Raw genomic sequence first — 11,990 nt, 5'->3', positions numbered from 1 at the left:
GACCCCATATGAGGTCCCAGATGTGATCTGGGATTGGAATTCGGGGGGCCGAGAAACCCATTTCTCCAGATTGCAGAGTCTGGAAGGAAGGAAAGGATGATGATGAAGCTTCTTTAACTTTGGATGGCTCAGCATCCTCCTTCTTCAGAATAGTCAATTATTATGACTTCTTCTTCTTCAGGGGTGAGGACGAAGGCCTCAACCTCTTTTGCAATGTCTACCGTGAAACCCTCAACACTGGGCATCACAGCATCCTCATTCTTGTGCTCAGCAGCACTCTCTTGAACTTCTTCTTGGACCCCTCCCTTAGGTTCGGGAGTTTTGATCCACCTCCATCTCGGAGGTGGCGGAGGGGTCTTTGGAGGTGATTGAGGTGGTGTCCAGGGAACCCTCGGCGAACCATTGCCTTCCTCGGGTTCCCTTATTTCGACGCCGATGGTCATCGGCCTCCGCTGAAAGTCATGGGGGCCGATGATGGCCATTCTTCGGCGCCTTTTCTGAAGCGGCTGCTCGTCCATGTCTGAGTCTGAGGACTCTTCTTGTATCTGGTCTTCGGGACGAACAGGGGCTTTCCCTTCTCTGTGTCTATTACTCTCTTCAGACTGTAAAAGACAGGGGGGGAGGAAGAATGTGAGTAAAAAAACAAAACAACAAACAGAAACAGACAAAATTAAGTCTGAAAGCTCACCGAGGTCTTCAGCAAAGCCTCGTCTTCTTCAGCTGCCCTAGCTGCAGCTTCTTCTTCAGCAGCCCTGGAGGACCCTTCTCCTCCTTCACAAGCTTCAATAACCCGTGCAACCTCTTCGGCCGTACGGGCAGCTTCAGCTTCTTCGTCCAGCAGCTGAAACCAGGGATCTCTCTTCTTCTACCAAGGCTTCTGCCTCTGATACAGAGCAACAGCCTCAATTTGGAAGTGGGAAGAGTCTAGATGAACTTCTCTATGCCTCGGTTCAGTGATAGAGGGGGCCCGATCAGTTACAACTCGTTCTCGGTTGACGCCAAGACGAGCGTAGTTAATGCCGACGTTGGTCTCGTCCCGCTCTGAAAAAGAAAAGGGGAAAGGTCAGTTCAGTTAGGTTGGCACAACATAAAAAAGCGAAGTGAAAGAGGAGAAATAGAGATAATTAAAAGGCCTCGGCCCCAGCCGAAGAAGCTTACCATCCTTAAACTTTCGGCTGAGGCCGACAGCTGCTAGCATGTTCTCTTGGAAACATAATGCGTATCGGGGAGCCAAGTCTCCGGGATATGCTGCATTCGGCCGCTGCCCCCCCGGTTCGGCAGCTTGCGGAAGATATTCTGTTGATTAAGGTTCGGATCTGGGCCGTTATCTGCGGGGGGACCTAAACTTCCCATGTCGGGATCAGGCTCAGCAAGGTACCGGGGAGCGCTGAAGACGCAAGGGTGGCCCGGGTCCGTGGGTGCCCTAACCCAAATCCATTGACCTCTCCAGTCCTTGTCTGAAGAGTCGTTCGGCCACATGGTTAGGTACTGGGGCCGAGGCTCAATCCGGTACCACCCAGAACCATGACTTCCGTGCCCACTTTGAATATTTGGCACTAGCCGATGAAGCTTTTTGAAGCAGTGCAGGTTCGGCACATACCTGAAGAACTTGCAGACCCATAAGTATGTCATCACCCTTCGGATGCTAATAGGAGTTAGCTGAAATAGGGAAATATTGTAATGGATCAGCAAGTCTTGGACGAATACGTCCAAAGGGAACCTCAGCCCATACTGAAGTTGTCTTGTGTACACCCCCACATACCCCGGGGGTGGACGATGGATTCTATCGGATGCCACGGGCATTCGGCACCAATACCCATCAGCTTCAAGGATGCCGTAATGCAACTCAATTTGTTCGGCAAACCGATACTGTTCGGCATTCTCCACCCACCATGAGTAGGGGCGGTTCTTTATCATGGCCGAAGCTACTTCGGCATCCTCCCACTCTGAAAACCCGGGAAGGATATCCCAAAGGACAGCGGGAACTTCATCGTCCCGCCCAGAAGCGCTCGGCCCCTCCGTTCTCTGAGGAGGAGCCGAAGAAATTAGAGTCGCCCTAATCCCTTCAGCAGGGTCAGACTCTGCTCTTTGTCCATTCCAGGTCCCAATCCTGTTCTTGGGATCGGGAATTGGCCTTACTCTTCTTGGAGCACGGGCTCTACCCCTAACTCCTCTCGCCATTGATAATTTCGAAGAAAAAAGTCGAAAAAAAGGGGAAGGAGTTCAAATTCGAAGAAAAATAAACTAAAATCAAAGGAATTTACCTTAATCTGAAGCGAAAGTTGCCGATTTACGAATTGGTAGTGGCGAGTCTCAGTTTTTAAGCTTAATGCTCGGGGAATTTGCGAAGTTTTGATGCGGGTTCTTGGGTTCTCTCGAGAATTCTGGGTTTGTGTTGGTGAATAAGTGAGGAGAGATGACGCGCCTCTAATTATATCTCCAGAAATGGGAATACGGGGAGTCCGCGTTTCAATTTCTCTTAAATACCCCACTAAGTAACCGTTAAACACACGACCTTGCGATTAAACTGCCCATTATCCGTCCAACTTCCACAATTATCCGCCTTAACTGTCGTTATCTCATTAATTACGGTTTAATTACGGTTTAAATTCAAATTTTTGGATTAATTAAATCATTCACTTCCCTCCTTTTCTGATTAAATCAAACCCGACCCGTCATCCTTCCAAATCGGGTCTGGGGGGCAAGTTGTTTGGGTCCAATTTAGTCCAATTGAGCCTAGACATTAAATGATCCAATTAAAAGCCCAAGGTCAAGGTTCATCTCTCCAATTGTGCTAAAGTCAAAGATCAGTCCTCAAGGCAAGCCAATTGGGCTAAGGCCCAACTTCTCCATATATGCAAAGGTATAAAAGCCATCAATATTACATTTGTACATTGATTCAAGCAAAGCCTCAAGCAATTAATTCTCTTGCATAGTGTTCTCTCTTCTACACACTGTACTGACTTTAGCATCGGAGGGGCCTTCCTCGGCAACACCCCCGAGGCTAGTTTACGTGTGTTTACTGTGCAGGAAACCTTCGGCCCAACATCACTTGGACCGAATCCAGTCTTCTCCACTTCATCGGACCTTCGACAAGGTCCCATTGTTTTCACCCGAAATAATCGTGTCTCTAAGAGACACGAGACACTCTAACTTCCACAACTCTTTGTTAGCCCTTGTGGAAGCAAATCTGTCTCAGGGTCTAATCTATTTTAATTGCTTCCCTAGCTTTTCGGTATTTTTGGCCGATGCTTCTTCATTGGATGTTCTTAAAGTGATATAATGACATCATAGTTGGGTTTAATGGAGTTTGGTAGTAATCGCAACATCTTAAAAAATTTTGCGATAGTAATTCACAACTTTTTTAATTTGTGGTAGTAATTTACAAAATAGTATTAACTTGCGATAGTAATTGACAAATTTTCCTTAATAAAAGTAAAAAATACAATCATAGACAAAAGTTAGAGAGAGTAAGAAAAAAAAGTACAAAACATGTGCAAAATCCAGGGGTAAATTAGGAAGTATAATAAATAAAGTTAAAAAAGTGAGGGTATATTAATCTTTACATACTATCCAAAAATAGAAAATAAAAACAATATTTTGATTCTCCGAAAGAAAACGGGAATTATGGAAGAGTAAATGATTTTAGTTATGCATTAAGCAAGAGTTACAACAACAACAACAAAAAAAAAGGTAGTAAATGTAAATGGTAAGGATGCGCACAAAAAAGCAGGACAACTGATTTTTATTCATCTCGGTTGCTTCTAGCAGAGTGACGTTTTCAGTTCTCTGGCAAGCATCAGTTGAGTAACGCACTGAATAATTGAAGAAATGAAGAATGAAGAAAAATCTTACCTCTTTTACAAAACTCACTTACTAAAAAGAAAGATTTAGATTAAGACCTTTTTAAATTTCTAAATATAAAATCAATTAAATAATTAAAGGACAATAATTTGGATTATCTTTACATTAAAATATATAAGGTAGTTGGTGACAAAGAATAAGAGCATCATGTATTATAAAGTTAAAAAAAAAAATCTTCCACGATATTGCACCTTTCTATAATTTCTCTGAAATTTTGGCAAAACAATATGTAAGGTACTTCCATTTATTTATTGCTGTTTTTTTCTTCTTTAATGTATTTCAAAGCATTTTACGTATGTATCAGTAAAATAAAATATATTCTGCTATAAATTTTTCAGAGGAACATCAATGGCTAATAAGCTAACTAAAGCAGAGGGAGGTAGCTTCCGATTCAAAAAGAAACTCAACGATTGGAAAATTTCCGACGATCCCTATTGGTGAAGTGTATAAGGATAATTTATTTAGGGATTTTTCCGAGCTATGCTGTCAAAGATTTTGAAGAGACCATCACACTGAACGGTGATTGTACCCGAATGTATCCTTTGAATTACTTTCTAGCAACTTCCAAAAGAGCTTCATCAAGAAGCATCATAGGTTTATGCACTTGGGTTTGGTCCAAAATAGCTGTGAAGCCACTAATAAGAGATGGCTTGGGAACTCCAGTAGCAGTGTGCCTTAGAGATACTAGGCACCTTGACTTCCAGAACTCTTTGTTAGCACTTGTAGAATCTGATCTATCTGAGGGTCCATTCTATTTTAACTGTTTCCCGAGTTTTTCGTGTTCTTTGGCTGATGTTTCTTCATTTGAAATCATGATTTTGAAGAGTAGGACACCTTTGGCATTGACTTACTGGTAGTATGTAAAGTGATGTTGGACTTAAGCCCAGAGGCACTGAAGGAGCCAACTTTGGGTGAGACAGCTTATTTTCAACCGGCTACTGGAACAAGTGGCACAACAAAATGGCAAGAGTATGAATCAAAACTCCAAGAATCTTCTTTGACTGGTAAACAGGAGTCTAAAGCACAAGACGGGATTTCACTCGAGACCCTTTCAGAGGGCCCTGACCTTCAACAGGTAACCAAAGTTTGATTCAGCTAGGCCAAATAGGGATGCTAATAAATGTCATATTTATGTTTAGGTGAATTAATATTGTGTTATGCTAATGAATTTCTTTTAGAAAAAAAAAGTTCTTAAATCTATAATCTATGTACTACGGACATAGTACATTATACTCAGTATCCTGTTATGTCCTTAAATTTCAGGGCAGATCAATGGCTATTAAGCTTGTTAATGAAGGAGGAGACAACTCACCAATCCAAATGAACTTAGATGATTGGAAATACCCTAAGATACCCATCAATGAAGTGTACAATCGTAGTCATGATAAAATTGTATCTGTGTATGGTGATGGTCCCTCTTTTTGGTCAAAAGCTAAAAAGAAATTGAGTATTTTTCCAAGCTCTGTAGTAAAAGATTTTGAAAAAAACAATCACACTGAAAGCAAATGACCAGAAATGTATCACTTAAATTACTAAAAGGTTTTAAGAAGTTTCTTAACACTGGGTATGTGCATTTCGGTCTGGTCCAAATAGCTATCAAGCCACTGATGAGTGACGGGTTAGGAGATTCAATTATAGTGTGTCTTACAGATGCTAGGATTGTTGAATTTGAGCAATCTTTGTTATCAGTTGTGCAATCAGATCTATCTCAAGGTCCCTTCTATTTTAACTGCTGCCCCGATTATACAATTCCTTGGAAAGATCGCGAGATCCTGACCTTAAATGTTATGAAAAGTGGAGTAACTTTGGCATTAACATACAGGGTAGTGTGCAAGGCATCAACAGATATAACCTTAGATGTAAGGGGGTCGATTAGGAGAGAAACAACTTATTTTCAACCCATGTCTACTACTGGGATTGAACGAACTACAACATGGGATAAGGTGCAATTTCCAGAGTCGTGGACTAATGTGTAAACTAGAGGCTTAAGCAAAAGATTGGGAGTATACTCAAGACTCTTCCGAACGACCGTGTCATACTTAGTTATTTACTGAAACAGATGATGAATTGATGATGATAATCTTCTCTGTTGGCCTTAAGCTCTAAGGTACATTGCATTAAAAGGGTGTTGGTTTAAGTTTGAATTACAGTCTGTAATATCTTGAGTATTCTGTGAAGCTTAATGGATAATACGTTTTGGTTTTTAAGCATGTATTTCAAAGGATTGTTGTTGTATAAGAAGTACTCCGTATATAACTATATAAGTGTTGTTTGGGTCCAATTTAGTCCAATTGGGCCTGGTCACTGAATGATCCAATTAAAAGCCCAAGGTTAAGGTTCAACCCTCCAAATGTGCTAAAGTCAAAAATCAACATCCTCAAAGCCATGTCAAGGTCAGTCAACGGCCCAATCAGCTTGGCCCAGCCCAACTGACTTCCGGGCCCAATCCGCCTCCTTCATTAGCCAAGGTATAAAAGCCAACAATTTGGTCAATTCTTGGTAAGACAATAAAGCCTCAAGCAACTAAACTCTTGCACAGCTTTCTCTCTCTAATATACTGACTTAAGCATCGGAGGGCCTTCCTCGGCGTCCCCCCCGAGGCTAGTTTACGTGTATTTGTTGTGCAGGAAACCCTCGGCTCCTGCGTCGTTCGGACCGAGACCAAGTTCCCTCAAGATAAAAGGATCTTCCGAGATTCGATTGTTTTCATCCGAAACAATTTGGCGCCGTCTGTGGGATCGCTACTAAATTTCGCGTCAGTCATCAAACACTCCGGCAGTCGCCATGACTAAGAGTGGAAAGAGTTCCAAGAAGGCTAAGAAGGGAGGAGGCCAGATTACGGTGAGGGAACGCCAGCCGGTTTATCCCTCCCCGGAGCAAGCCTCTTCCGAATCGGAGGCCCCCATTTTCTCCGGAAAGGGAAGCCTCAAGAGGTCCTAGCCTCCAGGAGGAGAACACCTCGCACCACACTCGGCAGCCGGGGCCATCCCCGAGACCGAGTGGCTCAGGTGTGAGGAACTCCCCGCCGCGCCATAGCGTGCAATCCAGGTCACATCCGCGGGAGACTCCTCCCTCCGGACCCTCCACCGAGGAAGTGGCCAGAGCAGTGGCCATCTGCATGGAGTTCCTTAAAGCTCAAGGGGCTCCAATCCAGATGCCTGATGATCACCAGCCGAGAAACCTGAAAAGGAGGATCGGTCAGGATGATGGTGGACAAGTTCCACCACATAGACAGCTCGGCCAGAGGTGGCGAGGGGACACCCGAAACTCCAGTAAGGAGAGGAGGAGGAACCCTCAACCCTCTGACCACTCTGAAGCTCAGAATTCCATGGGGCCCTCCAAGGACCCGGAATTCGCCCGCCGAAGCGTTCACGAACGCTTGGGTTCGAGGGAGGTGAGTGTGCATAGCCGCCTCACCTTCCCAGAGGATACCGGACCCCACCCAACCTTGTCTCAGCCGGGGACGAAAACCACTTCCACCTCTGAGAGAGGAGGGAGCGAGGTCCCTGAGGCGGGGTACAAGGGGAAGGCGGTCATGGTTCCATCGAACTCGCCCTTCCAGAAGTGGATTCTGGAAGAGCATGCGCCAACGGTCAAAATCCCGGCACATATTACTTACGATGGTACCTCAGATCCTAAGGATCACATTGCCTCTTACGAGGGGCACATGTATCTGAACCCGAGGTCTGAGGCTACCTGGTGTAAATACTTTCCTACGACCCTCAAAGGTGTTGCCCAATCCTGGATCACCAAAGGGCTCAAGGAAGGCTCCATAACCGGTTGGAACGACCTCTCCAACAAGTTCAAGAGCAAATTCTCTACGGCCAACCGCCGAGAGAAGACCACTGCAGAGCTAATGAGTCTGCAGCAGGCGGAGGACGAGAGCCTCCGCGACTATCTGACTCACTTCAGCAACGAGTCATCCGGAATCACAAGCCTGGATCAAGGCCTGGCCGTGTTCGCGCTACGGAACGGCCTCCAAGCTGGAAAGTTCCTGGACTTCATGGTCATGCATCCCCCGCAGACCCTGGAGGAAGCCTTGGAAGCATCGGATAGGTTCATCCGAGCCGAGGAGTGGAACAGATCCAGGTCTCAGTCTCGTCCGAGAATTGAGAAGCCGAAAGGGCAGCAGCCCGAAGTCTCGGCGCAGAGGAAAGGGAAGGCTAAGGCCTCAGAACCGTCCTCTGCTGCCGAGCCGAAGAAGGAAAGACACTTTCCCTACACGGGAAGGTACGATTCATACACTCCACTCTCCCTTCCCCGTGCTAAGATTTTCAGCACGACGAAGGACGAGGGGAGATTCAAAAAACCTCGTCCGTTGCCTCCCTGGCATCAGACGAGGGGAAAGGACCAGTGGTGCGAGTTCCATGACTCACCCGGACATCGCACCGAGGACTGCGTCCAGCTGAAGGACCAGATTGAGGATCTGGTCCGCAAGGGGTACCTGAGCCGATACCTCGCGGACAGGCGCGAGGAGAAAAAAGCTGAAAAAGATTCTCGGCAGGACCTCAACTTCGCTCGGAAGAAGGATAAGGGACCTCAGGGCAAGGAGTCCCTCGACATCCTGGTTATTTCCGGGGGAATCTCGCGAGGCACAGCCAAACGCCAACTGAGGGGTCTAACCCATCAGATTCATCAGGCTGAGCTTCGGCAGTCCCAGTCACCGGCGCCGAACATCCTGTTCACAGCCGAAGACTGTGAGGGGGTGGTATACCCCCACGATGACCCACTAGTAATCATTCTGGGCATCGCCAACCGCAACGTCTGGCGGACCCTCGTCGACGGCGGTAGCGGGGCGAACATCCTCTTCCGAGGAGCGTTCGACCAGCTGAGGATGGGAGCCGAGCACCTGGCCCCCGCACCCTACCCGGTGTCTGGGTTCAACGGCTCTTCCTCGTATCCTGACGGGAAGATTACACTTCCTGTCACCATCGGCGAAGGCCGAGCAGCTAGGAATATCATGGCCGAATTTTTGGTCGTAGATGCTCCATCTGCATACAACGTGATCATGGGGAGACCCCTCATTCACGGCATTCAAGGAGTCGTCTCCACGTATCATCAAATCATGATATACGTTTCAGACGAGGGACGCTCCGAGAAAATAAAGGGCAGTCAAAAAGAAGCCCGCCGATGCAATCACCTCAAGCCATCCACGTCTCGCCGAGGCGACCGTGGCGATGGGGAGGAAAAGCACCGGGACCGAAACGCCAAAAAGCCGAGAGGCTCAGACGTTTCGGCTAATGAAGCCCCAGACAACGAGAAATCTGATGGGGGCCAAAAGGCTGACTCCGCCTCAGAGCCGAACGACTCTGATGGCCAGCCGCGGTCAGGAAAGTCTGCTAATATTGATAGCAGGCCGGAATTCGAGGAATCCAACTCTAAGAGCATGGAGACGGATGACCTGACCGAGTCAATAGAACTGACCGTAGGAGATCCGAACAGATGTGTTAGCATCGGGTCGTCACTGGAGCCAAACACCCGTGCGGCACTCGTCCAACTCCTACGGGCCAGTGGAGACGTGTTCGCCTTCTCAGCCGCAGAAATGCCCGGGATTGATCCGGACTTCGTCTCCCATAGGCTTAATGTCGACCCCTCCAGTCGACCCATTAAGCAGAAAAAGCGGAACTACTCCGCCGAAAAGAACCAGAACATCGCAGCTGAGGTCGATAAGCTCCTAGATGCTGGGTTCATTGAACCCTGTCAGTATCCGGAGTGGCTGGCCAATGTTGTAATGGTTCAGAAGGCAAATGGTAACTGGAGGATGTGCGTTGACTTCACGGACCTGAATAGGGCATGTCCCAAGGACTCCTATCCGCTGCCGAGGATCGACCAACTGGTCGACTCGACAAGCGGGCATGCTCTGCTCAGTTTCATGGACGCATTCTCGGGATACCATCAGATCTTCATGCACCCCGAGGACCGAGCTAAAACAGCGTTCATAACAAGTTCCGGGTTGTACAATTACAGAATGATGCCCTTCGGATTGAAAAATGCGGGGGCAACATATCAGAGGTTGGTTGATCAGGTTTTCGCCGAGCAAAAAGGCCGAAACATGGAGGTTTATGTTGACGACTCAATCGTCAAAAGCATAAAAGAAAAAGATCATGTCACGGACCTAGCCGAAACCTTCGCCACCCTCAGAAAATACAAAATGAAGCTGAATCCGAAGAAATGTGTCTTCGGCGTGAAGTCAGGCAAGTTCCTCGGCTTCATGGTCAGCAAGAGGGGGATTGATGCAAACCCCGCCAAAGTACAAGCTGCTTTAGACCTCCCCGAGCCGAAGACAAAAAGGGATATTCAGCGTCTAGCCGGGAGAATGGCTGCCTTGTCCAGGTTCATCTCACGAGCCTCAGACAAAGGGCTCCCTTTCTTCAAGGCGCTGAAGCTCCAAAATTCAAAAGGCATTGAATGGGGAGACGAACAAAAGTCAGCCTTTCAGCAGCTCCGTGAACACCTGGCTCAACTCCCAACACTGGCAAGGCCAGTCGTAGGAGACATCCTATACTTATACGTGGCGGTCAGTCCAGCCACGGTAAGCGCGGTGCTGCTAAGGGAAGAAGAAAAAGTTCAACAGCCGATCTATTTCGTCAGCCACACCCTGACGGATGCCGAGACGCGCTACCCATTGTTAGAAAAAGTGGCTTATGCAGTGGTGGTGGCTGCTCGGAAGTTGCAACCCTATTTTGATTCTCATCAAATAGCGGTTCTAACTGATCAGCCGTTAGAGAAAGTCCTCGGCAAGGTTGAAAAATCCGGTAGACTAGCAAAGTGGGCTTTCGAGCTCACCGAGTTCAGTATCGGTTATCAGCCGAGAACAACCATCAAGGCGCAAGCCTTGGCAGACTTCTTGGCCGAGTGCTCCTATCAGGAGACTCTGGATGCAAGGAGGAAAATCTGGACCGTCTTCACGGATGGGTCCTCCACCGTGAACGGTTCGGGGGCAGGGGTCGTCATTACCTCTCCCGAAGGCAAAACCTTCGAGTATGCACTAAAATTTTCATTCAAAGCCTCTAACAACGAGGCCGAATATGAAGCAGCCATTGCTGGCTTAGACCTGTGCATATCGTTGGAAGCCGAGCATGTCTACCTCAAGACAGATTCTCAGCTGGTCGCCAATCAGATCCGGGGGGAGTATGAGGCTAAAGAGCCTTCAATGGCAGCTTACCTCACAAGGATCAAATCGACAATTGCGAAGCTGAGATCTTTCGAAGTAGAGCTGATCCCAAGGGGTCAAAATGCTCAAGCGGACGCACTCTCCAAACTTGCAAGCTCAACTCTGACTGAGTTAAGCCGTTCTGTCTATGTGGAGGTGCGCCGAGAAAAGAGTGTAGCCGAAGCAATATCAATCTGCTGCGCTGCACTCGAGCCGAGCTGGATGGATGACATCCTGGCTTATAAACTCAGGGACGAGCTCCCCGAGGATAGGAATTCGGCCTCCAAAATAAAGCGGATCAGTTCACGATTCCTCGTCTTCGGCGGCCAACTCCTCAGAAAATCCTTCTCCGCTCCATTGTTGAAATGCGTGGGTCCAACGGATGCCGACTATATTCTCCGAGAGATTCACCTCGGCATCTGCGGAAACCACATAGGAGGGAGAACCTTAGCCCACAAAGCTCTCAGGGCAGGGTATTTTTGGCCTACAATGATCTCGGATGCAAAGAACATGGTCAGAAAATGCGAGAAATGCCAAAAATTTGCACCGGTAATCCATCGGCCATGCCTAGATCTCCAGCCAATTCTTAATCCTCTTCCATTTGCACAATGGGGGTTGGATATTCTGGGACCCTTTCCCGAGGCCCCATACAAAAGAAAGTGGCTGATAGTCGGAATCGACTATTTCAGCAAATGGATTGAAGCGGAAGCTGCTTCAAGCATATCTGAGCAAACTGTCAGACAGTTCATCTGGCAGAACATAATAACTCGGTTCGGCATCCCAAAAGTTTTTGTGTTCGACCACGGCAGACAGTTTGACAACCTGCCCTTGCGCCGATACACTGATCAGTTCGGGATAAAATTGGCTTACTCCGCGGTTTGCCACCCTCAGAGTAATGGCCAAGCCGAAGCCGCAAATAAACAGATCCTTAACGCTCTCAGAAAAAGAGTAGAGGATCAAAAGTCCAAGTGGG

General features: G+C 47.4%; 1 protein-coding gene across 1 annotated transcript; it reads left to right on the top strand.

Annotated features, from left to right (window-relative positions):
• The first annotated feature begins 4,008 nt into the window (after positions 1-4,008).
• On the top strand, positions 4,009-6,120 carry LOC110730132. The gene is made up of 3 exons (XM_021909907.1): positions 4,009-4,098; positions 4,203-4,939; positions 5,128-6,120. The coding sequence occupies exons 2-3, from the start codon at positions 4,733-4,735 to the stop codon at positions 5,371-5,373; spliced, it is 453 nt and encodes a 150-aa protein (XP_021765599.1). The 5' UTR covers positions 4,009-4,098; positions 4,203-4,732; the 3' UTR covers positions 5,374-6,120.
• The last annotated feature ends 5,870 nt before the right edge of the window (positions 6,121-11,990 follow it).

This window comes from Chenopodium quinoa, unplaced genomic scaffold (genome assembly GCF_001683475.1).
Source record: "Chenopodium quinoa cultivar QQ74 unplaced genomic scaffold, ASM168347v1, whole genome shotgun sequence".
Lineage (NCBI taxonomy): Eukaryota > Viridiplantae > Streptophyta > Magnoliopsida > Caryophyllales > Amaranthaceae > Chenopodium > Chenopodium quinoa.
The sequence above is the reverse complement of the archived record's forward strand: the minus strand, read 5'-3'. Positions and strand labels throughout refer to the sequence as shown.

What these genes read in the sequence shown, in the direction of transcription:
- LOC110730132 (XM_021909907.1), top strand. Translation starts at nt 4,733, where the DNA reads ATGTTGGACTTAAGCCCAGAGGCACTGAAGGAGCCAACTTTGGGTGAG. An exon ending in AGGGCCCTGACCTTCAACAG is followed by an intron (nt 4,940 to 5,127) that starts GTAACCAAAGTT and finishes CTTAAATTTCAG; the next exon opens with GGCAGATCAATGGCTATTAA.